Source organism: Microtus oregoni, unplaced genomic scaffold (assembly GCF_018167655.1).
Source record: "Microtus oregoni isolate MIOR12 unplaced genomic scaffold, Mior012 000035F_ref0000213, whole genome shotgun sequence".
In the NCBI taxonomy this organism is placed as follows: Eukaryota; Metazoa; Chordata; class Mammalia; order Rodentia; family Cricetidae; genus Microtus; species Microtus oregoni.
This window is the reverse complement of record NW_024543094.1, coordinates 21,963,393-21,991,386: the sequence shown is the minus strand read 5'-3', so window position 1 is coordinate 21,991,386 and position 27,994 is coordinate 21,963,393. Positions and strand designations below refer to the sequence as shown.

The following is a 27,994-nucleotide window of genomic DNA, read 5'->3' as shown; positions in this document are numbered from 1 at the left end:
ATGTAGAGACTAGAAGATTTTTGGTTTGGTTTTTCTTAGTTTGGGTGAGGGTTGGGGAGGGGGTGGTGTCCCAAGGTAGAAAGGAATGGAGAAACATTTCTAAAGCTTTTCCTTGACAAACCTCATATTGTTTCCTTATATAATATCCTAGTAGCAGTACTAGATGAGTAAGGGATTGTCATAGTAGAAACCTTCATCTACTGACTTCCCGGATGTTCCCCAAAGAATGCGCCACTGTGAAAGCCATTCATATATTAATTATCTTTGGGGATGAAGGGGGCAGGCCACAATTTGATGGCAAAGAATGACTTAGGATGAAATGATGGAGAAATGTAAGACATTGTCAGCTACACCGTCAGGTTTGGAAAGACAGATAAGGAGTTGGAGTGGAAAGTGAAGGGTGAATTTCCACCCAGCCATGAAGACATGGGTGGGCTTGGGAGGGGCAGAGGCCGCGGAGAAGGGTCTCTGCACCCCATTATCTTCAGGAAAACTGAGACTTATTCAGACGAAAACAGGAACCTCCTCAAGCTAGAGTATTCAGAAGTTCTGATCAGTATTGGGTGTAGAGAGAGGGGCATAGAGAGGAAGAACCAGTTAAACACAAACCGTGAACATTCACCAGAGAAAGTGGGGTACAGTACAGGTGGGGGCTATCGAAAGCAATGTGTATATAGCACATAGGAATGAAAATGCTTCTGTGAGGGCCGAGAGAGAATACAACAGTGTCATGCCTGTAACTCCAAACCCAGGGATCCAACACCCTCTTCTGGCCTTCAAAGTCACTCAAACATATGTGTGCTTACTCTCTCTCTCTCTCTCTCTCTCTCTCTCTCTAAGAAAACAAATACTTTTTTTAAAAAAGGAAAGAAAATACTCATTCCTTTGTATGCTAACCTAAAAAGTCAATTTTTAAAAATTACATCTTAAATATTTGAAGGATCTGACACACAAGATCTAACAAAGGGTTCCTCTGTGATGTGTCAGAAGCTGGGCTCAAGGCAATTCCTCTGCAAATGGCCATAGAGACACAGCAACTGTGTATGCATCCTCATAGTTTCACTTTTGTGATAGGAACGTCAGGAATAAATCTCTTTGTTCATGTTTGATCGCTTTTCGATCTTACTGTTCTGAGTTTAACATTAAGACAGTGAAAGTACAAAATGTCCACATAAGTACTCTCCGAGCCTCTGGTTCCTCAGCAAAGCATGTGCTTACACAACTTCTCCTAAAGTTTAACTTGTTCTTTTTCCTCCGGATTTTGCTCTTGAGTCGATGGTATCAGATTGGATTAACTTGGTGCAGCATGACCCACACAGGTGTTTGAAATCAAGGGGAGCTCTGGGCCTCCCACATTGCATGCAACAGGATGTAACTCATTCTGCCCCTGAACTCCATAACGGTGCTCTTTTCCTGTTGTAGGGACTGAGGCCGCTGAGCTGTGAATACAAGATGGAAAATGTGACCAGGATGGTGGTGTGTGACCTTGGGAACCCAATGGTGGCTGGCACAAACGTAAGAGAACACCAGCAGTCCTTCCTGATCTCTGACTGATTGAATTTTACAGAGGACTAGTGGGAAAGTCCCCCAATTAGCACCCAGCAAACAGCAGCTAAAACAGATTGCCCAGGAAATTACCAGCAGACAGGGATTTAGCGTGTTAACCTACATGGAGTGATAATGGTGGGTCAAAGTCACAGATCAATGCTTTCACACACTTTTGCTGTAGACTTTATATATTACATCTTGTAGTCACAGAAAGTCCGTGAGCACACGTGCGCCTCAGATTTTTGCCTTTGATTATTTTCTTTTAATTCTAATATAGATTTTATCTTTAAACTACAATATTAAGTTAAAAAGCTTTAAAATAAGCTACTTAAGAGGGCTAAGAATGTAGTTTACTTGGTAGAATGACTGCGTAGCACGCACAAAGTCCTGGGTTCGAGCCCTGGTACTGTGTAAGCCAACAAGGAGTGTAGTCACATGCCTTTAATGCCAGCACTCAAGAGCTGGCGGAAAGAGGACCAGAAATTCAAGCCCATCCCCAAGCTACAGTGGGTTCAAGGCCAGCCTTGTCTAAAGGGGGAGAGGAGATAATTTTTAAACTACATTAGCAAAGCAAAGAGAACTTTTTTCCAATATGCCTCCCATGTGAATATTATAGTATTTTCATGTTAGAAATAGTCATACCTGGTTTGTAAATGATTTTGCTAGGTCTATGTTTGAAAAATAGGGGTAGAGAGGCGTCTCGACAGTAAGAGTGCTTTGTTTTCCAGGGCATTAGAGTTCTGTTTCCAGCACCCCCACAATAGAACTGTAGTTCCAGAAGGCCCAACATCCTCTTCTGGCCTCTATGAACACCTGAACACCTCTCTCTCTCTCTCTCTCTCTCTCTCTCTCTCTCTCTCACACACACACACACACACACACACACACACACACAATCAATCAATTTTAAATAAAATATATTTGAAAAATAATACAAAGATCATAGTGTCGAAAGGAAAATAAGCCGAGTAGTGATCTTGAGAGAGAAGAGTAGGCACTGACTCAGGATAACTTGCTCAACTCAGCTTAATTCTCAACAGCAACGCCTCATAATAAATATAACAGCAGCAATTTTGAAGCCATGGAACAAATTCTGAGACTCTGAAAAGGTCACACAACTAAATCACAATAAAGAGAATGTACATAATCCTCTGTTAATCCTTACTTAGGTGTTTCTGTCATCAGCGGAATGTCCTGTTTGAACAGAACTTGGTGAAAGTTTATGATAGCATCGTTTTGCATGGGGATACCTCCCTGGTGGGCTCGAGACACCCATGCCGCTTGGCCATCCTTTCAAGGGGACTTCAGGGTCCTGTTGCCTATCCTATGTATCCCTGGAAAGACTCAGGATTGCCTTTCAAAAGTGTTGATGTGTCTTCTGGCAAATCGATCTTTTATCCCAGTGTTTCACAACCTGAACTGAGCGTCAGCAACCTTTTCTGAAATAATACCTCTTCCCAATGTGTACTCCAGGAGCGTGTACGATCAATCATAATTTTACTCCTTTACACTATTTTAGTACACTGATCTTGGGTATTTAAAAAACGTGGCTAGCTGAAATCATGTAAACTTACTTCTTGTATAAAAAAAATTAATTCATTCATTAACTTAAACATTTCAACTCCAGTGAAATCCCTTAACAGATTCCCGTTAGCTCTCATGTACCAAATGCCCTCTGTGTCCCTAGACCATCACGAGAGAACTGTGTCAGTGTTAGCCCACTGCATCTCACCTGTTTAATAGACAAGGACACTGTGGCCTGGAAAAGACAAACACATCGCCTGAAGTCACACTGGTGATGAAAGGCAGAACCAGGATTCCAACCAGGCCTGACCACAAAGCCCAGGTTCTATCTGGCCTACAACACTGTGCAAAGTACTTGAATGGAAGGTAATGAACAACAGATGGATGTTGAAAAGAAGATATGAAAGACAGAATAAGACATTTTCCCATGATAGTCCTTTCAGTTAGAAACTAACCTCAGTTTTGTTAGTTTGCAAGGAAATAAATCCCACCACTTGATACAATATTGTATTTACCTGAAAGACATGAGGGTATCGACACCAGCATTCAGATAGGGTCACTCATTCTCATTCAGTACCGAGACTATTAAATTTAGATGGCAGATGATCTCAAAGCACCAATAACTGTGAGTAAAACTGAACTCAATGCGGCCACCAGTGCCACAGTGGAAAAGGGAGGGAAATGGCAGTGTGGTCTGCACCATGGGAGTGTTTATGTGAGAGACTATCAATCCGTTTTACCAGCAAATAATCTGGAGAAGGCAGGGAAGTAAATTGTTTGGATTCATTTATCTCCAAGTCCCTGTAGAAGAAAGCTAATAGGTTTCTTATCTTGCCCTCGAATGACCTCAAACACACCGGACTTTATTGCATTCTGGTTTGGTATAAAACATGTTGATTCCCTCACTCTTCAGGCTGCATGTTAAAAAGCACTCTCTGGCCACGGAGTGGAGCGAATTGCAGGTGAAAAAGCAGTCCTACTGTTTAAAACCATTCAACAAATAACTACCCAGGGATATTTATCCCAGGCTCAAAATTTAAAAGAAAAATTTTCAAATGACTTTTACTATTAATTTAAATCTGTTCACTCAGTAATTACAATTCTGACTTCTGATTTTTAAAGAGAAAAGTTGTTTACATGTAAAAAACATGTACATGTAAACAAGAAGATGCCATGATGCTATAAAATAGTTTTTATGTGCTAATAAGGTTCATATTTGCAAATTTCTCCAAAGGAAAAAAGTGGCACACATTTTGATCTATGACTATTTTAAATTTTATTTTATTTATGTGTATGGGTATATGCCACATGTGTAGGATGGTTCACAGGGGCGAGAGAAGAATGAGCAGCAAGGTCTCTTACTTGCTGAGTCATCATCTTTCCAGCCTCTGCTTGTGATGCTTACCTATAGGAAATTGACAGGTCTTGTCTGTCTTCACTCTATATTGTTGTAGGGAGAGGGGCTGCTTGTTGGTTCCCAGCTGCTCAGCCCCAAAATAATCACACAGAAACTATATTACTTAAATCACTGCTTGGCCCATTAGCTCTAGCTTCTTATTGGATAACTCTTACATCTTAATTTAACCCATTTTCCTTCATCTGTGCACCACCATGAGGTCATGGCTTACCAACAAAGTTTCAGCACATTTGTCTCCAGCAGTGCTCCATGGCTTCTCCCTGACTCTACCTCCTTTCTCCCAGCATTCAGTTTAGTTTTCCCAGCCTATCTCTACTCTTTTGCCCTATCACAGGCCAAGACAGTTCTGTATTAACCAGTGGTATTCACAGCATACAGAAGGGAATCCCATAGCACTATATAGATTGTTCTGTATGAGGACTAACTTTAGGCAGCCTTCAACACAATGACTGCATGTGTGCACAAGGACACACTCCCACTCCCATACTTTCAACATTTTTTTATCACATCCTTCTTGGTGTACCACCATAAGTCTGCTACTTAACAAACACCTGATAGATAATATGAAAACACTGTATTCCTATGAAACAGGGCACTGATATTAGCAACATCATAGGCTGTGTAAGAAAAGAATAATAATGGAGACAGAGGATAAGAAAGGAACGCTTACCTGTCTTAGGCCATTCAACATCCAATTCATTACCTCTCTTACCCTGAGTTACAAAGCCTAAGTTTTCAGAAGCTCTTGAAGTAGAAAATGCAAGACAAAGTAAAGATAAAAATCTCCTGAAGAAGAGAGAAGAGCATATGCAGAGGTCCAACAAATACAGACACATTTGAAATTGTTAAGCAGTTCCTCACTTAACCATTAAAGCATTGTACACATTTTATAATCAAGATTCGTATACTCTCCCCAGCCAGGTGCTTCAGAACAGCCTAAAACCAAGTTCTAGGAGGTAACACAAAAAGATCTCTGGGGCCCCAGGTTCAGTGAGAAATCTGTCAAACTAAAACAGTAATAGAAACAAGGTGATGAGGTAGGGAGCTATAGAAAGAGAGGCCTCTGTCATTCTCTGGCTTCCATATACATATGCACATACATGAGAATATACACACAAACACAAAATGATGCTAATGCATACAGCATTAAGGTAAGGACCATGGGTGGAGGAGTTATGATAAATTATCACAGGTCATTGCTGCTGATTAAATAACATTGTTTTCTGTTGCTGGTTTCATTTGCACAATGCAATAGCTGTAAGGGCTGTTTCTGGAATCTGCCTTACAGGGATTGAAATCCCAGCTCTGCCTTTGTTGCTCTAATCCTCTGACAGCTATTGGATTGGAATATGTCAACATAAGTGTCCCTGAGATAAGGCAAACAGGGCATAGAGTTTTGCTTGGACGACCATGTAGCACCATGGTTTACAGAGGGTGTTACATATATACAATAGCTTCCATTTCACTTCCTCATCCCGATTCCCCATGGGCTCCCTGTTCTCCACTTACAAACCTATTTTCAGGAGCACTTTTCACAATTTGGAAAATGAAGAAGGACAAAGGAATCCTCACAACCATAACCCCAACCTGACTATAACATGTTCTCCTGGAATATTCCTTACAGTACAACCTGACTACAACATGCTCTCCTGCAATATTCCTTACAGTACACTCCCAGTCTTCTTAAACATATAATAATTTTGCTTGTGTGGACTTCCCAGACCATAGCTAACATACATGGCACACAGAACTCTGTAACCATCATTCTTGGTTGAGCATCACTATATTAGAATTGTCACATGCATTATTGCATTGGCACACAGCTGTGATCCCTACAGCTACACCGCATCCGTTAAACAGAAGCACCACAGTTCTCTAAATCTTCCATATTGTGTTGTTAGAAGTTCTACATCAGCGCGGTAGCAGAAGACAGGCAACAAGGCCAAGTAGAGAGAGCCAAAGTGTGTATTGAACTGAGTCTCCTAGGCCCTGTGGTTTGCTAGCAGATTTCCTCTTACCTCCCAGTCATCCAGAGTGGGGGATGGAAGGCTGTGATGGTGTTGGAGTGGAGTGGCGGAATGGCTAAGGTGGGACTGTCACGCTGTGGATAAGGTCCTCCTACAAACACCTTTGTGTCCCATGTGTGTTGTGTTTTGCTTTTAGTTTTCTCTGGGCCTCCGATTTGCTGTTCCTCGTCTTGAGAAAACAAATACGAGCATTAACTTCGATCTCCAAGTCAGAAGGTTAGACTTTTAAATGCTTACTTTGTTGACAGCACCCATGAATGAAGAGATGCGTGGTTAATATGCACCCTGCTGCCAAGTACCTGCACATTAAAAATTCTCCTAGAATAAGAATCTAGACTCTCACCACCTCGTTCTTCTTTATTGTTCTCAATTATTTCACCTTTTTTGTTGTTGTTGTTTTGCATTTTGAAAGAGATTAAGGCCAGGATGCAAAATAGTCAGATTGTGTCTTGAATAGCTCCCTGCGTCTGTTGATTCACCTCCATGTTTCCTCCTTCTGGACACAGCACTCTTGTACTGTACTGTTCCGGACTGTTCTGTACTACACTATAGAGAGGAAAGTACTAAACCTAACCTCACTCTGCACTCAGCAGGCAGTCAGCTCATTCCTGGGGGCAATCTGGGAGAAGAAAATACATCTTCTAAGTGAAATCTTGTCATCTCCCAAATGTTCAGGAAGGACTCAGACTCTGGATGGTGTGAGTGGCATTCTGTGGCAGGTCAACATGACCTAATACTGTGTGGGGACCAGGTCCTTCACTAGTAACTAGTAGTCATGCATACAGCTGCCCACCTGTCCTAGAGATCTGGCCACGGCCTTGCCCTTTCATTTTCTATTCTGTTAGCTCCTTTATGACTAGAAATATGTCGTGAGCAGAAAGACTTCCAGAGAAATGAAGCATGCATACTGGGTTTTCTCAGATACAAACTTCAGTGCATTGTAATGGAATCAATTAAATGGTTCTAGACTCATATTAAAAGAAAAGAAAATGGAATGAAATAGATATAATATAATATAACTAATATATAATGCAGTACAATAGTCTTGTACATGAATGATTCCTTATTGAGAAATATAGATCTAACAAGATACCCTATCAAATGGATTTCTTTTGCAGTCAAGCATTTAAAAATCTTAAAAAAATAAAACACTAATATAGATGGCTCATGGGCACTTCCAATTATTATTTATATTCTGCCTACCACGTGGAATCTTTGCTGAAACCATGCAAGTGGCTGTAAAGTTGGTGTTTATTAGTTGGTTATCAAACACTATGTAATTTACCTTAATATCTTATAAGACAGAGAGATATTAGAGTATGATAAGTTTTATGATAATTATTCTGTATGGTGGAATACTTCCTTAATACCTACATCAACTAAAGGTTTGAGAAAAATCTTAGGATAAGAATTAACTGTTTAAATCTAAATGTGTTACCCACCCCCTCTCCTTGTCCCCACCCAAAGCTTTGATGCAGCTTTCCAGGGAAAGGAAGCCTTGTAGCTGGCTCAGAGGCTCCTTTCTCACCTTAATTAGCTTCTTGATTGTAATTAGTTTAATTAGCTTCTCACCTTCTTGAATTAAGTGTTTTTTTCTGGTGAATCTTGGGTCCCCAGACTTTTCATTTTTAAAATCTTGTGAGTGCATATTACCAAGTTTTAAATCTTAAAGTGTGGGCACTGATGTCACCTTAGACAAAAGCACTTGAGGTTTCTGTGTCTCCCCATCATTGCTGACGTCATTGATCCTTCATGGGTCTAAAGCCTTGCGCTACAAGTATGAAGTCTTTTGTCATGTGTGGAAAGATGCTCCTCTTATAAAAACTGAATCCATTGATGAAGGGTTAGATATGGCGGAATCAGAAATGACAACATGGTTAGCATGTATGTACCTTCTTCTAAAATCAAGTCATGATCATATTCCACTTCTGCTCAAGACAATTGTAATATTATTTTGAAAATTATAAAAATTCAGAAAAAACTGTGTTATGGATCAGGGATAAAATTTTCAATTTATTTGGGGAATAAAAGAGTTTGAGGACACCTTCATAACAAATACTAAAGTATTTGAAGGTGTTGATCTGTATGCTTTGCTGGCTAACTGCAAAGATGTAAGGATTCACAGAGGTGGCTTTGCATTCAAGTTAAATGTGTTCAAACAAAAACTAAATTAGGTCAAATGCTACACAGTCTGCACTCTTCCATGTATTGATTACTGTGCTCCACAATGAATGCCCCTTTACACAAGTTAAAGTCAGAAAGTAGGCTGGTTTCATACACTAATTCACTTAAAATATTTCCTGTTACCAAATAATTGCATAAAATGATCTCTCCACCCTGAAGTGCAGGACACAGTTCCATATACACCTTCATGAGCATCCTGGAAGTTGCTTTCTCAGTCATGGTTAAGTGACGTATAATGTCTTCATTGGCATTCCAAAGGCCAGAGTATATAGAAGGAATACTGGAAAACAGAAGTCAATAGGAAATGGCATTGTATTAATAAGGAGAAAAACAATGTCTTTCTTATGTGACATGGGTTATAGTTACAGAAGGGAAATTCATCATTCCTTCTGTGGAACTAAGGGGATGGTATAAAAACCCAGGGTCTTATGATGATGGGTTGCTTGTTGGCATGTAGCTATGGTATTAGTGGGGGAAGTTTCCTTCCAGGAAAGATGTCAAGGAAGCATATGAGTTATATAGCAAGTCAGATCCTTCCTTGCCGGGAACCTTGCCAGCATTGCCACAGTGCAAAGTGACCCACACTGGCATACTGTGAAAGAGCTATGCTCACTACACAATCGGGGACTGAGCTATGTCAGCCTCTGCTCTCGCTGAATTTCAAAGGAGGTGGTCAGGGAGGATGGCTCACCAGATGAAGATACTTATTGTTATTGTTAAGCCTGATGACCAAGTTCAATTCCCCAGGACCTACTTGGTTTTAAAGGAAAGAACCAACTCCTACAGTTCTTCCCCAACCTCCAGTCTCATGCTGTGGCACACACATATACTCACATACACATATATAAGTGCATAGATAAATAAATGTGATTAAAAAATCAAAACATCCTCTGCAACTCATCTTAAATTCAAGTTCAAAGACAATTTCCAGTAGTTGAATTTTTGAATGCTTTCTTTTTAAAGGGATAAAGAAGCCTTCCCCCCAGATGTGGTAAAAGCGAAATTAGTGGTTGGAGATGGAACTTTAATTGGGGGGGTGGGGAGTTCCTGTAGATTCCATCGCAAGCTTAGCAGGGGGATGTTCCCTTCAGGGAACGAGCCTGACATCTGCCAGTTGCATCTTTACCAGTGTTGGCAGTTTAAGTTGTCTCCTGAGTAAAACAGAACCAACAAGGTCTTTTCAAAGGCACTTTGGAAACAACCCTGTTTTCTCTAGTTGGAAGCAGGATTTTATCGATTCCTTTCCCAAGCCATGGCTGGGAGAGCATCAGAACACTCATGCAAATCTACCCTGTGGCCATCTTCACACAGAGAGCTTGCCCACTGAAGCCAAGCAGCACTCATGAGAACCACAGGGCAGGCTCTCCCTTCTTACCAACCTGGCTATAACCACCACCCAAAGTAGTAGCTCCATCTCTGACTTCGATGAAGGCACAGAGGGGGCATGAAGTGTGGGTGGCAGCTACATCTAAGGACCAGGTGCTGCTTTAGCCTCTTGGGAGTTCTAGTTAATTTTCCTTTTAAGCCCTGACTGCTTAACATGTATTCTTTTTTGCAAAGTTCAGTTTCATAATTGATAATTAATCCTATTTGCTTGAGGGAAAAGCAGCAAACTTAAATTTTTCAGCCATATTCAAAGAGAAGTTATGAAACTCATACTGTCTCAAGACTCTTGAAGCATTTCACAAGCACCATGTCCTCTGAACCGCTTGCTTATGCAATGCCCAGTTTTCTCATGCCTCTCAATGCCATAGCCGGGCTTCTAATCCCTCTTGTTCCTTGCCATGGACAGCTCATGGGGGTAAAATGACTGTAATCACTTATTTTATATAGTAGTATTAACTTATAAATATAATAAAACACTTATTTAAATATTAACATTAACTTAAGAAATAAAGCATAAGGAAGATAAAAATTGCCGACAAAACAGCATATGGTGTGACGCACTGTAGAGCCAAGTCCAAAAGTTTTCCCAGTTATGAGATGTTCTGAGTTATTTATGCCAGGTCTCCATTTATTAGCATGGAAAATCTGGAGTTGACTGAGCTGTCATTTCCTATCTGAATGGCACTGAGCATGATATGTAGGGAAGCAAAAGAATTTGTCTGAGGTAGAAGCAGGAAAACAAATGCCATTCAGTGCCCCTTCGGTTTAGTCTAACTAAAAGGTACTTGCTTCTCCCATCGCCACTGTGCTTTCAAACGAGGCATCACCCCAGGGACTGCTGATTGCTTTCTATAGATCCCCAAAGCCCTTAGCATCTCCCTGGACAAGTGGTTATGATTTTGTAGAATAAATGCTGTGGTTTTCCCAAGGGCTGAAATTGGAAATGTGGTTTGCTCTTGTGATGTACAGAAGGTTTCTCGTGACTGTGAGAAAGTATACTGAAATCATGTCTTTGCTGTTTCAGCTCCAACAAGGACAATCCAGACAGCAATTTTGTGAGTCTGCGAATCAACATCACCGCTGTCGCTCAAGTAGAAATAAGAGGGTAAGTGTGGTGCATCATTATGTTTAATTTTTGTGTGTAAAGACTTACAATGAAGGACTAGACAAAACGACATTCATGTTCAGTTCAGTTACTGGTTTTCATCCTTCCTGCTCAGCATTCGACCATCAGCAAGCAAAATGAACCTTGTAAAACAATTACGTCTAATGATATCAAAGCAAGAGGTCACTTAATTGCCCAGACCAAGACTTTAGTAACCAAACTAGGAATACCACTAATGAGAAACTAATTGGATAGATAGATGTATGATTGTCCGGAGGAAAATCCTCACTTTCACTAGAATTGTTTAACGTGGTGGTCATTTAACCTTGCCCATCTCATTGTGAGTTTGGAAAACTGCTAGCATATATGTGAGCATCAATGACTCCGCGTTCTGTATCCTGGTCTGTCCATCCGTCCTATTCTTTGAGAAGGGGAGTGAGGAGGGAGAAGCTCAAGGGAAGTCTTTGAATGACTCCCAGCTAGGAAACCTTGCTTGGCGAAGAAGGAAATTGGGTTGTAGCAGCGGCTTTTATTGATTTTGTTACTGTAAGTCTGCTTTCTTCAGACCAATAGCAGCTAAAAGCATTAACTGGTATTTTAAACCACATTCTCCTTGGGCTCCAGGATCCTGCTTGCCTTCCTTTCCACATGTCCTGGCTGGTGCTCACTCCTCCAGGATCTCTGCATGCAGAGCCATTTCACTATGCTGATTCCCTCCATGTATAAGTCAGGGGGTTGTGAACACTGCTAGAAAACACTGGAAGCTAAACTATAACCACAGTCAATCTGTCTCCGGAGCTCACTCCCAGTAACAGCGACTGTATCCCTCCTATGAGATAGTCTTTTGAACCTTATTCTGTGACCTTGTTAATACTCACTACTGTGGGTTGTTTTGTTGGGGTTTTTTTTTTTTTTGATTCACATAAATGCTTGTGAGATTTGCCCATCTTAGCACCTATGCTTGTAATTCATCAGCTTATTGATACAAGAGTGTTATGTTGTAAAATTCCACTATCACACATTCATTCTATGAACGTTTGGAGCTCCCACACCCCTAATTTTTAGAACTTTTCATGCACATCTTCTGGTACAATATGGAAGAAATATGCTAAGAAGTGGGATTTCAAGACCAGCTAGAGTGTGCTACTCACTTTACTGACTGACATCAAATCACTTGTAAATGACTTTTACCAAATCTCACTCCCGGAAGAACTGGGTGAAAGTTCACTCTCAGGGTGGTCCAGCCTTAACTCTGAGCCTGTTGGTTGAGTGAGACATAGCCGCTATGGCTATTCACATACAAGTTTTTGTTGGGATATTTGTTCTCCCAAATGGAGCTACTACTGAGTTATATGGTAAATACATGTTTATAAGAGCTTGCCCAATTGCCTTGCGGAAGGGCTGAAGGCTGAGCCATGCCTTTTGTGAATTCCCATTAGTAATGCAAGAGAGTCCCAAGTCTCCCATCCATGCCAGCATGTGAGAAAATACACTCATACGCACACACACACACACACACACACACACACACACACGCACATGCACACATGCACACGCATACACACATACATTCTAGTATAGTAAGTGTGCATTTTAGAGTCCCTTTGCTTAAGGACTAATGGTACTGTATATTTCTTCCAGGGTTGTTTGCCACTAGTCTCTCCTTTTTCCGTGAAGTATCTGCTTCGATCTTTCATCCATTCATTCACTATGAAATTGTTTGTCTTGTTACATGTCCTGGGTAGGAAATCCCTTGCCATGTATCTGGCCTTAAAATAATTTATCCCCATATGATGTATTTGACTCTATATTTTCCTAACAATATTGTTTAAAGAATGAAAATCTATCAACAGGTTTTGTCATGGTTTGTGCCGTTGGGTCCTCTCTGGATAATAACTGCCCCTCTGGGCTCACAGCAAGCTTTGTCCTTTCCCTTCTCCAATGTTTAGCATTCTGTTTAGGTTTACAATTCCCTTCCGGGCAACTTTTGTGACTGGTGTAAAGTAAGGCCCGAAATGTGTTTCACTCCTGTGTATCTGTTTCTTCTTGGCCTGTTTGCTGGAGAGCCCACCATTTCACCCCTTTCATTACTGTGACACTTTTAAAACAAATCTTTTGCTCAAATGTAAGGGTCTAGCCCTAGATATTTTGCTGTGCCATATAACAGGGATGGGAAGTTTTGAAATGGGGGAACATGTCCTCATGTTTGACAAGCATGTAAGTTGCAGTGAATTTTGTTGATTTCCTAGATTTTTTTTTTATTGCATATGTATGTTGCCTGTGAACAAAAATTGTGTTCCTTCTTACTTTTCAAACTGTATATGCATAAATTTAACCAGCTATAAAGTTGCGGATCCCCCAAAAGAACCGGATCCTAGTTTTGTTTTGTTTTGTTTTTTATTGTCAACTTGTCACAACCTGTCACCTGGGGAAAGGAATCCTCTACTGAAGAAATGCCGCAATCAGATTAGCTTGTGACCATGTCTGTGAGTGGCTGATTGATGACTGATGTGGGAGGGCCCAGCCTTCCTAGACCTCTTGGATGTCAATCCATCCCTAGGCAGGTGGTCTGGGCTGTGTAAGAAATCTGACTGAGCAGAACCCTCAGAACCCTGTGAGCTAGCCAGTAACAGCCCTCCTCCAGGGTGAGCCCTGTGAGTCAGCCGGGAACAGCCGCCCTCCTCCTGGTTTCCACTTCAGTTTCTCCTTGTGTTCCTGTCCCTGACTTCCCTCAGTGATAGACTAATACCTGAAACTATAGGCCGAAATAGACCCCTTTCTTCCCAAAGTTGTCTTTGGTCAGAACATTCTATCACAGCAATGGAGAACAAGTTAGCACAAGCACTGTCGTGTCTAACTAACACAAGCAGCTCCCAGATCCTGTCCTAATCTATCAAGCTCACAGAAACAGGTTACAACTGGGGGAAAATCAGATTGAGCTCACCAAAGGAAGAAGGATATAAAGAAGGACCTGGACAAGTGACAAACTCTGGCTTCTCTTTGTCCTTGTCTGGAGGGTATGACCTACTACTTCCCCACACTGGTGTGTAACAGCATGCAGGGAGTGTCGCCTGCCGTGCCCTAAGCCTCAGGGGCAAAGTTTCCTTAGTCCTTGTAAAGAGGCGTTATTGATGGATTGCCCACCCACCCAAGTGATCCATCTCCAAGCTGACCGAGATAATACGACCAAGTCTCCCATATAAATTACACTGCTGAAGTTTCTGGATTAGACACTATCACAGCAACTCCTCTTGCTGGAATATCTAGTGTGTCCAAAGCCTCAGACCTTGTCACTTCTGGCAGCCATATTGTATCTTAGAAATTATCGTGCTGAAAATGAGGACCAAGGCCAGACCTCTTCTTGGACTTGTTGACTGTCCTTCTTTTGTTTTTCTCCTCTTACAGCAAAGACTAGGCTCACTTGTTCATGATGGGATAGACGTGGTGCGAGGAGACATCCTTGCTTTATTCTCGCTCTTACAGTGGTTCAGTCTTTCATGTTTAGCTGGATGCTAACATTATGGTTTCCGTAGATGCTGTTTACCACGTTCTGGCTGTTCCCTTTCACGTTTTGTTCATTTTTGCTTGAGAACCGCTAGAATGAATACCTATTCAGTTCTGTCCAGTGCTTTGCCTGTGCCTATAAAGATGATTAAATGGTTCTGTCTCCCTCTTCACGGGTCCATGAAAATTGTGAGCTGCTTAATTTTTGTTTTGAAAGTTTAAACTAAGCTTGTTTCTGGAGAAGATACTCCAGATTTGAATTGGCTAGAATTATGCTAGTAACTTTTATGTTTATTATGCTCATGAGAAGTATTGATCTGTCATTTTCTTATAGTATCATTTTCTTTCTTGAGTGTCAAGGGATACCAGATTCATTGAATGTACTGGAAGCATTCCTACATCCAAGTGTTCCTAACTTCCGAGCATCTCTTTAGCCTCAGCACGAGCACACACCCCACCCTTCAGAAGGCTGAGTGTTCCTTCTGGATGTGTGCCTGAGTGTCATCCTCTCTCCCAGCCCCTTGTCTTCTCTTGCCTACCTCCAGCTGAGGTTTATAGTCTGGGTTTCTTGGTTTTTTACTTCCATTGGGAATTCTCTGCTCCCCCAGGGCAGAAAGTACTGATTTCAGAAGGGCCTGAGTAGCTCTCTTTCCCCTCTCTTGACTCAGACTTAAACACAGTCTCGGACTTCTTGATACTGTGCCTCTCAGGGCTAGACCTATCTTCTTCCATCACTGCCTTGTTCTGGGGAACAAGGAGAAGGGTGGCTATTCTTCCAGCACCTGGCCACACACCTCTTTCTACTTCTGCTCCTTCTCGTCTATTTTGTGCTTTTCTGTATTGTTTTTCCCTAGTGGATTTGATATTACTCTCTCCTCCACCGACCCCCCCCCTGTATGTGTGTGTGTGTTTGCCCCCAATTTCATCTCGAAATTCTATCTTTGGAGTTTTTTTTACTTGTAAAAATATTAGCACTATATATTTTTCTTTAAGAGTGACTTAATCGAGGGCCAGTGAGATGGCACAGTCAATAAAGCATTTGCAGTGCAAGCAAGTATGACAACCTAAGACCCAACCCCCAGTCCCTACTCTAAGGAGCCAAGTATGGCATGCATCGCTGCAATCTTAGCACTGCAGGAGAAGAAAGAAGAGGCTCACTGGGGCATGCTGGCCAGTTAGTCCTTTCCAGTCAGTAAGTTCCAGATTCAGTCAGAGACCCATATCAAAAACTGTTCTGGAAAGTGATAGACGAAGACACCTGCTAGTACCACCGGCATCCACATACATGGACATACATAGGCACACATACACGAGCATACACCACTCACTCACTCACTCACACACATGCACAAACACACATACATACTCATACCCACATGCACACACACATACACATAGATGCGCATACAAGCTTGGCAAAAGAATGACTTTAGCGACATTCTAAACTGCTGCTATGGTGGGTTTCCTTAGAACTCAGATCTATTTTCTTACTTGCTCTATAATTTCTCCTATTCATCTGACTCAAGGGCAGTGATTTACTTGAAGTACAGTGATATGGAGTTAGGAGTTAGTATTGTTTTATTTTTGTTGAGTTTTAATTTCATTCCCTTCTCTCTTTCTCAAAGAAAGCCACTGTTTTAAAAGCTCAGAGAAGAAAAAATAGCATTCATTTCTGCTGTCTCCTGTGGTTTCAGAATTGTCACTAGTGTTCACGAACCCTTGCCTCCTCCTCTGTTATCTCAGAGTTTTGTTATTGTTTATTATTTGGGTTGGGTGTGTTGTTCACTGCACCTCGGACCTTGGGTATGCTAAGTAATGCCCAGCCACACAGCTACCTCCTTGAGCTTCCTTCTACTTTTTCTTTCAAGGCAGAAGTCACAAGTTTTCAAAGTGGGCCTTGAACTTGCTCTACAGACTTGGAGCTTTCGGTCCTGCTGGCCCACTCTTGAGTAGCTAGAATTACAGGCCTGTGGATATCTGGGATTGCAAATCTGTGCCACCCAATACTCTGCAGTTCATTTTAGTTTTACAACCCCCAAATGATAGAAACCAAGCTGGGTATAGTAGTGTATACTTTAATCACAGCACTTGAGAGGCAGAGGCAGATGGATCTCTGAGTTTGAGGCCAACCTGACCTATAGAGCAAGTTCCAGGAGCACCAGGGCTATACAGAGAAACTTTGTCTTACAAAACCAATAATAATAAAAACAATAATGATGATGATACCACATATATTAACTGCTTTGTAATTCTAAATTTAAATTTTTGTAAATAAATTAAAATTTTTTTCATATAATGGGGAATTTTTTTCATATAATGTATAAGTAATTCCAAGGCATTGAAAGGCTGTAACTCCCTTCATTCTCACACATTCGTCTTAGGGAATTAATGTTTCCTCACGTATTTCTGCCATCGGGTACAGTGAAAAAAGAAATTTCTATTCCTTATTGGCAATAATCCAAACAGCTAATTAAAACCGGGTTTCTCGGGTGGATGCAGCTGTTTTAGTTGTTGCATTAATGTCCAACAATTGACCATAGTTTATTCTCTGACAGTGTAAATGTTCATTTTGGCCATATCGCATAACAAAACTCTGTCCTCTGATTATGCTTTTAAAACATTGGTTCCAATAATTAATTCTTCAAGGAAGAAGTAGTTGCTATGTGGAAGATCTTTCGTGGTCAGCCTTCAGGAATCCACATTTTCTTTCGGTCACTGGAGTTTATTCTGAGCTGCTTTATCATGCTCTATGTTAAGCCCATTTTTATTTGTTGTTGTTTTAATAGTTTAAAAATAAACTTAAGTAGAAGCTATTTTTGGAGGGGGTAAAAGTACTTAGAACTGTTTCATTTGACTCATTACTACATGGCATCAACCAGTCTTTGAGCCAGTTGGCAAACAATTCACATGACAAAGGGTTGATTTAACACCGATCTGCACTAAGTAAGCTTAGCCTTCAGTGGCAACACTATGTAGATTAGGTTCATGAAGATTTACAGAATACACAGCCTTTTCAAACTAATCCAACGGGGTAGGCTGTATGGAGAGAGGAAGCAGCAGCACCCACGAGAGGGGTGCAGCAGGTAATGCACTCGCTACCCAGCCTAAGGACCCAATTGTTGTCCCCAGGATCAAAACCAAAATGGTAGAAGTTCTGAATCATACACGACATCCTCTGACCTCCACAGGAATGTCATCATGGCAAATACACACACACACACAAAAACCCACACACATGCACACACCATGGCAAATACACACGTGCATGCACGCACACACACACATGTAATGGAAAATACACAAACACACATGCACACACACAGCCATGGCAAATACCCACATGCATGTGCACGTGCACACCATGTCTAATACACACACATACATGCAATGGCAAATACACACACACGAGCCATGGAAAATACACACACACATACACACATGCTCATACACAAGAAAATGAATGAATGAATGAATACATAAATAATAAGAGAAAAATTAATAAGAGAAAAACCCATAAGTAACCAAAGCCTATGTTGGATTCTATCCATAGCAAGTAGTCAACCTTGTTCAAGACAATAAATGATGCTCTTTGCTATTTGGAATTAATAGAAATAGGAGACAGGTCCTATTATATTTTTAAAAGAATTTACATCATATAACCAAATCCTCAGTTTTTAAGTTCCCAACAGCAAACAAACTTCAACAATAGAAAAACTATTTTTATTTATCCCAGAAAAAAATATTCTCAGAAAATGAAAACTTAAGCTTACACAGAAATTTCTGTATAAATGTTTATAGAAATTTATTTATAAGAGCCTCAAACTGTAAACAATCCAGATGGTTCCCAGTGAGTCAATGGTAAACAAACCATACCATAGAATATTATTCAACAGGAAAGAGGAATAAACACTTAATGCATAGAACAGCCTAGAAGAGAAAAAAATGCTGGGGTTACTAGAGGTTGCAGTAATTACTGAATGTTTCCAAAGCAACATTTGAGACCCACGCAAGGATTTGTTCTGTTGAAATTAACTTTAGCTAAAAAATGAATATTCTTTCAAAGAGACCTTTTCTCAATAGAGTTCTAGAAAGTGGTATCTTTTAACATTCTACTTCAGGGGCTGGGAGTGGGCTCAAGGAAAAGCCCTTGCTGTGTAAGAATGAGGATCTGAGTTTGGACCCTCAGAACCCATGGAAAAGGCTCTGTGTGGCTGTGCAAACCCCACAACCCCAACACAGAACTGCAGGGGTTGAGGGACTCCTTGGGCTTGCTGCTGGGCCAGCCCAGCAAAGCTAAAACAGCGAGTGCAAAGTTCAGTGAGCTGTCCTATCTCAAATATAAGGTGCAGAAGCAATTGATGCAGACATCTTAGCATCAAGTTCTGGCCTCCACCTACTCCAGAAGAGGGGAGTACTTATAAGCACATGTGTACCCATGCACACACACCGCACACACACAGGTACACAGGATGCCACAGCTAAATTTCACTCATCAAGTTTGTCTAAGTATACACTGGAAATGCTAAGTTAATTTTGCACTTAGATGATGGCAATACTTAGTTCTGCCTCGCTTGTCCTACAAACTGTCTGTAAGACAACTCTAGGCTGTGATCACACTTGATTCTGCCTAGTCCTGAGTCTGGCTCTGCCCTCTTCAGGAGCAGGAACCAAAAGACTCTACAAAGAAGGAATATATACAGAGTGTCCACTGGTCTATGCAGACATTTTTAACCAGAAACTGTATATCTTTTTATCTAGATATTGAATACATCTCACAGGAGCCTAGATATATTTACACACACACACACACACACACACATACTCTTTCTTACTCTGGGTTAAAGCAGGGATTACATAACCTCTATGCCAGGAGACACATACACATACTTACAAAGAGTGGATAGCAGGCTTTATAAATGTCCATATATGTGTTGAATTGTTCATGTCCACTCAATAATGCACTCTGCCCTGCTCCCTAGTGTAAGATGTACAAGACTGTAAAATGTGGCTGGACCATAGGCCAGGGCATGAGAACGCACAGTGCTTCTGTGTCTCCACTATTCCCTCGGTCATTTTGGCACGACTTACTAACAGTGTCTAGCCGTGTGTCAGATATAGTCCCAGGTAACTGGAGAGCAGTTTGCTTCCTCTGGAACCAGTGTAACTATATAGTAATATGCAAGGAAGACATCCTTAGCAGGCGCTCATCAGTAATCAACCTAATATTACACATTCCAGAGTGTCCCACCCTCCGCAGATTGTTCTGCCCATCCACAACTGGGAACCAGAAAAGGAGCCCCACAAGGAGGAGGAAGTCGGTCCTTTGGTGGAACATATTTATGAGGTATCTATTTCTTTTTTAATTATTATTTTATCAAGTTTATGCATTGGGGGTTCTGCCTACGTGTGTGTGTGTGTGTGTGTGTGTGTGTGTGTGTGTGTGTACACATATATGCACGGCATATGTGCCTGTGGAGGCTAGAAGGTGGCATCTGATCCTCTGGAACTGGAATCGTAGGTGGTTGTAAACTACCTCATGTGGGCACTAGAAACTGAACTCAGGTCCACTGGAAGAGTAGCCAGTGCTCTTAACTCCTGAGCCATCTCTTCAATCCAAGAAAGTTATTTCCTATATTAATTTTTGATGTTTTATTCAGGTACTCCTTACTAATAAGAAATTCATAGAACCTCAGGTCCCAGTTCAAGGTCCAAACTTTATAACTTGTGCTGTTATGGCTATGGTGCCCTGATGAATAACTACCCATAGACTGGTATAGCTATACTGACTGTCAATGAGTGCCCTGCTGAATACACTAGTATGGCTATAGTGGCTGCTGATGGCTACCCAGCTGAGTACCCAGAGACATGGACACTCAGTCCTCAGTAGTCAGATCTATTACCGGGCAAGAAACATTTTATCTTATTAAGTGATCTTTTAAAAATATTTTTATTTGTTCTCCACTTAATATTTGGAGAACCTATGCATCAAAAAAGCCTATTTTCTTTGATTGTATTTCTTTCATGCTTTCAGATGTCCTTAAGCTTACCTATATATAAACTAAATGTCATTAACTATAAAGTACTATTAGAATACTCTATTAATTAGTCATTATTGGACCAAAATATAGATATAATTTATGAGGCAAGAACATGATAAAATGATTTTTACTTTTTTATTTGTATAACTGAAGTTGAAAGTGAATAATTTATTCTGAGATCCAAATACTCCATGGGTTAGTCAACTGTCTTCAGAAGAAACAGCATCCTGCAAAAAGAGCCCGATGTTCTTTTCCCACACAAAGTCTTAAACTGTTAATAGTAAGATCACTTGTTGACATGTTACCTAAAATATTTAAATTTAATATAAACAATAAACGTATGACAGAGGCTTAATTTAACAGTTATTTAGGTTTTTCTTTGAAGTTAATGCTATCAACCATGCAGTAATTCGTTTTCAGGGAACCCAGCATGGAATTTCAGAAAAATACAATTCCAATCGACTCTCTAATTGAGATCCTTTCTCCATTCATCCTCTGTTCCTCCATGCCTCTGAACCAATTGTTCTGAACATAACGCTCTTTTTTAAAAACTGAAAGCAGGTTTTAATACAATATGTTTTGATTATGGTTTCCCTCCCTCCAACTCCTCCTAGCTCCTCTCTGTCTCCACACACACTCAGATCCATACCCTTTCTTGCTCTTTCTCATTAGGATGCAAACAGGCATTTAAAAATAATAATACAATAAAGCAATCAGAACAAATAAGATCCAAAGAAAAAACTCCAGAAGCATATATAGGCAGAGACACACATGTGCATCTGCACATAGAAAGCCCATAAAAACACAAAACCAGAACATACATACACACACACACACACACACACACACACACACACACACACACACACACAAAGGACCTGTAAGGGGGAAAAAAAGCCCTGACAAAGCGTTATGAGACGAAGAACTTCAAAATGTCATTGCATTCATTATGTGTTTCCCATCTACTGCTGAGTGCATACCCAGTGAGACTCCACTGGAAAAAACTCATTTCTCATTTGTAAGTGATTATCAATTGGAGTATCTAGCTTCAGGGTTAGGGATGGGAGCATGTGTCTACTTCCTCTCTCAGTGCTGGGATCCTACCTGGCAAAGATCCATGTAGGAACTATTTGCTGCCAGTCTCTGTGAGTTCATATGTGGATCAATCCTGCTGTGTTTGGAAGCCCTTGTTTTCTTGGTCCTCCACCATTTCCGGCTCTTGTCATCTTTTTACCTCTTCTTCTGCAGTCTCTCCTAGTCTTGGGAGGGAGTGTGATGGAGAGAAACTTCCCATTTAGGATTGAGTGTTCCAAGGTCTCTCACTCTCTGCATACTGTGCAGATGTGGGTTTCTGCATTTGTTCCCATCTGCTGCAGGAGGAAGCTCCTCTGATGATGGATGAGCAAGGCATTGATCTATGGGTACAGCAAAATGCCAGTGGGAGTCATTTTATTTCCGAAGATAGCTTTCATCTCGTGACAAGAGTGCATTAGGTACTTTTTCCTAGCTGTGATAAAATACACTGAGAACAGTGACTTAAGGGAAGAAGATTTATTTTAGCTTACAGTCTGAGAGGAATGCAGTTCGTCATGGCAGCAAAGACATGGCAGCGAGCAGGGAGGACATAGTGGCAGGCACAGGAGGCTGTCTAGTCTCACTGCATCTGCACTCAGGAGTCAGAGAGAAATGCAAGCTCTGGCCACCTCCTCCATTTATACAGACCAGGGGGGAAGTCCCACCTACTCAGTGAATAAGAACCCTTCCCACAACAATGCAAAATCAAGACAATCCCTATATCTCAGGTGATTCTAGCTTCTGTCAAGTGACAGTTGACATTAACCATTACAGAGGGCTATGAAGACCCCCTCCCTCCCAAACTTGAGCTCTTCCTCCTTGGGGAGAACAGTATTGGCATAAACTTCCTTTATCTACACCTTCAGAAGCCCTGGCCTGAACTTAGGTTCTTCTTATAACAAAAAGGCAGCCTGTCTGTAGGGGCCCACAGAAATGGGTCCTCTCTACCTTGACTGAAGAGCAGAGAATTTAAGCCTATTCTGGCTCTTTCAAGGTTATTGACAAGAGGTCTGATTTAAGGTGTGGCTACAAAAAATATCTTAATCTAGGGTGTGCTTACTTGGTGTTTTGGATATTGATTTGGCCCACAGAAATGAATCCCTTCCACCCTGACCAAAGGACAGAGAATTCAAGCCTGTTACTGCTCCTTCAAGGACGTGACAGATGGTTTGACACAAGGAGTGGCTGCCTACCAGTTGCTTGGTCTAAGGTGTAGTCACTGCGTGTCCTGCCTTAACAACAAAATGCTTAACTCAGAATATAGTGACTTGATGTTTCATATATTGAAGCAAGTAATTGCTCTGTTTGTTCTTTGAATCACATTAAAGTAGTCATTTTGCCTTCCCCCCTTTTGGATTGGGGTATATAAGCATATGGAAAATAAATGAAGGCAAATTCAGTATTCACTGGATTGCCCTCCAGGTTCTATTCTATGTCTTTGTTCCTTTTCTTTCATATCTCTGTTCTTCCTATCTAATATTTCTATCCCACACCCCCCTACCCTGAACCGTGCAAACCCTGTCGAGGCTGGACTCCAACACCTTTTCCAACGTCACTCGGGTCAAGAACTTCACTGGGACAATAGCAAGCTGTTGAATCATTATGAAACTGTGGGAGTCAATTTCCTCTTAAGAATGGTAAAACTTCAAAGCTTGGAAAAAATGCTCAGATTCAATCATTTATGTGCAATTCTGCTTCTGGGATTAGCATAAACATCATGAAAGTTTAAAGCAGGCACCAGGATGCCCCATCCCTCCTCCCAGTCACCAAGTATTTCTTACACACTAATCTCAGGTCTCATAACATGCTATGTCAGTGGATGCCATGCTCCTTTAATGATGTGAATTACACAGGCCATCAAATAAAAACTGAAACCACACTGCTTCATAGATTCTGATGGTAATTGTCAGAACCGGGGGGCGGGGCACACAAAGATCTCTACTCATTTTAAAGAGAATTTGTAAACTCATAATTCCTTCCAATGTGCTAAGTGTTTGCAGGGGATGGCATCTGTGTCTTCTGAGCAGAAGTCACGTGTTTAAAATGTTTGTCTTCATGAGATGTGGCCTTCCTTTCTCTGGGAATGGCTAATGACAGCAACATCAGCTTTGAAACACTCACTGGCAGAGAATTGTAAGGCGCACAGACAGGCCTTGGTGCTTGATGGATGGCCCTTTTTCCAGAGGGTGAAAGAGAGTGCATCCCATATGGTTGCAATTGACAAGCCAGTAGTCAGGCAGGAGGAGGCCAATTCCAAATGTAAAGAAAGGATGACTACATTTTGGAAGCCTATAATTAAAATTGCATTTCTAGTGCTACCGTTAAATTTACATAAATTCAAGGTAAGCATAGCAGTGATTGCACACACGGAGTACAGATGGGGCCTCTCTAATCTGAAAAACATCGGAATGTACTACAAAGTCCAATTGTTTTGATACCAGGTCCAAGAAGAAAATATCATACCTGGCCTCATGGGACAGACCGTAGCCAAAGCGCAAGCACATTAAAAAGACAATGGACTGGGCAGTTGGCTCAGTGGGTAAGACCCTTGCCATGTGGGTGTGGTAGCCTGCTTGTCATCCAAGGGTTTAGGAAGCAAAGACAGGAGATCCCTGGAGCAAGCTGAACAGCTATGTCCAGCCCTGTAGCAGTGAGCTCTGAGTCCAAGTAAGAGACACTATCTGAATACATAGGTGTGAAGCAATTCAGGAAGACAGCTGATGCCAACCTCAGGCCTCCACAGGCACATGTGTGCACAGGCGGCTGTGCACGCCCAAATACACTTAAATAAGTAAAAAAGATCTAAAAAGTTGTCTTCAAGCTACGCATAGTAAGGTGTTTCTGAAATATCACGGAATTTTGTGATTGCAACTGGGTCCCATCCCTGAGTATTCTGAAGCTTAAAATACTTCTGGTCCCAAGCCTTTCTGATAAGAATTGCTTCATGCTCTTCCCTGAATTTCTAAGTACTGTGATTTCAGAGCTCCCCCTGCCTGGGGGCACTCTGTGTTCTACCGCCATAGTCAACACCAACCACAAGTGCTTTTCCAAACAGACCCGTGAGAGACGGAGTTGGACCACATCTCCTAATGTGTCACCTTCTTGCAGCTGCACAATATCGGACCCAGCACCATCAGTGACACCATTCTGGAAGTGGGCTGGCCATTCTCGGCACGAGATGAGTTTCTCCTCTATATTTTTCATCTTCAAACTCTGGGGCCTCTGCGATGTCAAACAAACCCTGAAATCAACCCACAGGATATAAAGGTAGGAGCGTGGTCTAAGCAGTGGCTCAACTTAGCTTGCTTCTGTGATCGCTGAGCATAACCTAGTGTAAAGTCTCAACCTGAGCAAACATTTATTGCTCCTAGCAACCTGTCAACTATTGAACCTTTTTCAGTGATGACCTTTTATAGACCGTTTCATCAATAGCACAACCAAACCGAAATTGTAATTAGGTATGTCACATTTGGGAGAGTTAGTATAAAATACTGTTTTTAGAAGTCTTTTCTGGGATGTTGCCCAAAGACATGAGAATCTTTGCCAAGATGGGTTCTCGCAGCTGTTGTCAACAGCAAGTGGTAAAATGTGAGAATTTGCCAAAAGCTGTCTCCATGCGCTGAGAACCCCTAGACTGGAATGTTCAGGGCTCCCATGGTAGTGAAAGCTTATAGAGAAGCCCAAAGCAGTGCAGTGCAGACTTGAAAACCTTCTGGGGGTCTAGGAAAAAGTATGGCCAGTGCAGGAATAGTGTCTACGGCACTTACAGGGCCAAGGAAGGACCTTGGCCTATTGGAATGCAGAGTTAGGGCAGGGCCTGAGAAGTCTATTAGAAGCAGAAGCAGAAAGTGTTCTTAGAGGTGTGTTAGAAGGCAGGGTCAAAGTAAAACCTGGGGGTCTAGAAAAAGCTAATAGGGCCTGACCTGAGGGTCTGTAAGGAAGCTGGGTCAGAGCAGGGCCCAGAGCTTTATTCAAAAGCCGGTTCTGGAAGGAGCCTGGGAGTCCATCGAGAATAGGTTCTGGGCTAGGCCTGAGATTCTCCCTCTCTGCCTGTTTCTGCCCCCTGTCCAGGCAGCTGCTCTGCTGGCCACTCATTCATTACCAAAGTGCCCCACTGTCCCAAAGGCAAACCCATCTAGACTAAGGTCCAAATCTGGCTCAGGTTCCTTCTAGGAAGTAAAGGAATGAAGTAACCCAAGCCCTTGAAAATGTCACATTTGCAATAAAACAAAAACAAAACTTTTGAGAATCGGATGTTGTCCTCAGAAGACAGCCTCTCTTGAGAACCTTCTCCTAGTAGCTACAAGGGCCCAGTGTCTCTGATGAAGGGACAGGCTTCCTGAACCACAGTCTTAGCCATCCACAGGGCCCAGCCACAGGCCGGGGGTCACTGACACTCTGAATGGCTTCCTTTTTCACCCCCACATGTTCTGTATGTAGGGGCAAGAGGAAAACAGGAGGTTCTGCAGTAAAGGACCCAATGGTTGGTGAGCCACCCTCTTTATGGAGCAGTGGTAAATAAAGCCGTTGTGGGACATGAAATTAGTTCAAATACTTCCTGGAATTCTTGTCTCGTTTCCTCTTTCTTTTCCCTTTATTGTGATGATCTCTGTCCTCAGGGACACCAGCTTTTTAAAAAATACCGTCTTCAAATGTGAGTGTATACTATTTAGGTGACTCAGATCTCCTCACAGTGCGCCCCGTATTTAATATATCTCACACACGGTCTTGAATCACATGCTCCAGCAGAAGGCTCCTAACTCTCAGAGTGCAATGTTTGGCTTACGTCTGACAGTGTTTATATATGTTTGTATATATTATGTAACTTGTTTAATGTGCACTATGCTGACTGTAAGGTTTCTTCTTCGTCTGTGGCAATTTAACAATCACTCTCAGTGACAGGGACAGCACTAGCAGATAACTTGCATTAAATGTTGACAGATTCGTGCAAACTGAGTGGCGGTGTATACTAAGCACCTGGCATTCTCTGCTCCCTACTTATTCCTTAGCGTGCTAATAGCTTTACATTAAAAAGCTGCCCAAGGCTAGGAAATTCTTTTAATGCAACTTAACTATGCTTATTTAAAAAAAAAAAAAGAAGCTTTCAATCTGTGAAAACTAAATATAAGATTTTATGACAATATGAAGTAACAGCCCCGTAACATAGCTTAATTAGAGGAATGTAATTCCTAAGGTGTAGAAATGTTGTTCTTAACATAAAGATTTGCTTTATGCATATGAGTATTTTGTCTGCATATACATATGTGTATCACATGCATGCTGGGTGCTTGGGGGTTCGGAAGAGGACATTGGGTCCATTGGAATCGGAGCTGGGGATGATTGGGAGCTGCCAGATGGGTGTTGGGGACAGAACCCAACTGGTTTTGGAAGAGCAACCAGGGTTCTTAACCCCTGAGCCATTTTCCCAGCCTCCTTAATATACTTTAACAACATTTAATATGTTCCCAGACAAATTTCAAAAAAACCCTCTTATTACTAAGTAGACATTAAAATGATAATCTTTAGTTGTAGGCCAGTAGCACTCATAATTTAGAGTACCTGAATACTGGTGCTCTCTAAGATACTAAACAAATTAGTGGCACTGCGATTAACTTATTCAGCAGGTATTCCTTCCTTGACAGCACAGACAAACAACTTGTCCTGGATTAAGTATGAGTAGAAATTACTGAAAAACATATGACAACATTTTTTTCAACATACAAGTTTAAAAATCTTAAAATAGTTATAGCAAGGCTAATTGATAACTTTTCTATATTGTTTTTTGTGTATGTTTGTGTAAAGTGTGTGTGTGAGGGGGAGAGAGAGAGAGAGAGAGAGAGAGAGAGAGAGAGAGAGAGAGAAGGAGAGAAAGAGAGCACTGGTGTCTTCCTCTAATATCCCGGGTGTTCACTAAACCTGGAGCTGACCTGTCTCTGCCTCCCCAATGCTGGTATTACATACAGCACCAGGCCAAGGGGCACATGTCTGTAATACCACAAGGTCTGTTTTATGTTGGCCAGCTATTCCTGAGCATGTGGCCTGCTCTGAAGTGTGGGTGATACGCCCAGTGTTCATTAGAGAAAATCAGTTTTCTCTAGTGGACTGATTCTCCCAGCAGCAGGTATCGAATGCAAACTGTTCCTTGGTTAGGGGTGAAACTTTGTGTCCATTTTCCCTTCTCATGCTG

The 27,994-nt window shown here is 41.5% G+C and overlaps 1 protein-coding gene across 1 annotated transcript in view; it reads left to right on the top strand.

The window, feature by feature from the left end:
- Itga8 (integrin subunit alpha 8) overlaps positions 1-27,994 on the top strand; it is a 176,394-nt gene that overhangs the window by 108,223 nt on the left and 40,177 nt on the right. Inside the window, exons 21-25 of the mRNA XM_041630731.1 lie at positions 1,423-1,515; positions 6,653-6,732; positions 11,111-11,191; positions 19,934-20,039; positions 24,916-25,074. Coding sequence (XP_041486665.1) covers positions 1,423-1,515; positions 6,653-6,732; positions 11,111-11,191; positions 19,934-20,039; positions 24,916-25,074 — 519 coding nt within the window. The remainder of the gene's footprint in view (positions 1-1,422; positions 1,516-6,652; positions 6,733-11,110; positions 11,192-19,933; positions 20,040-24,915; positions 25,075-27,994) is intronic.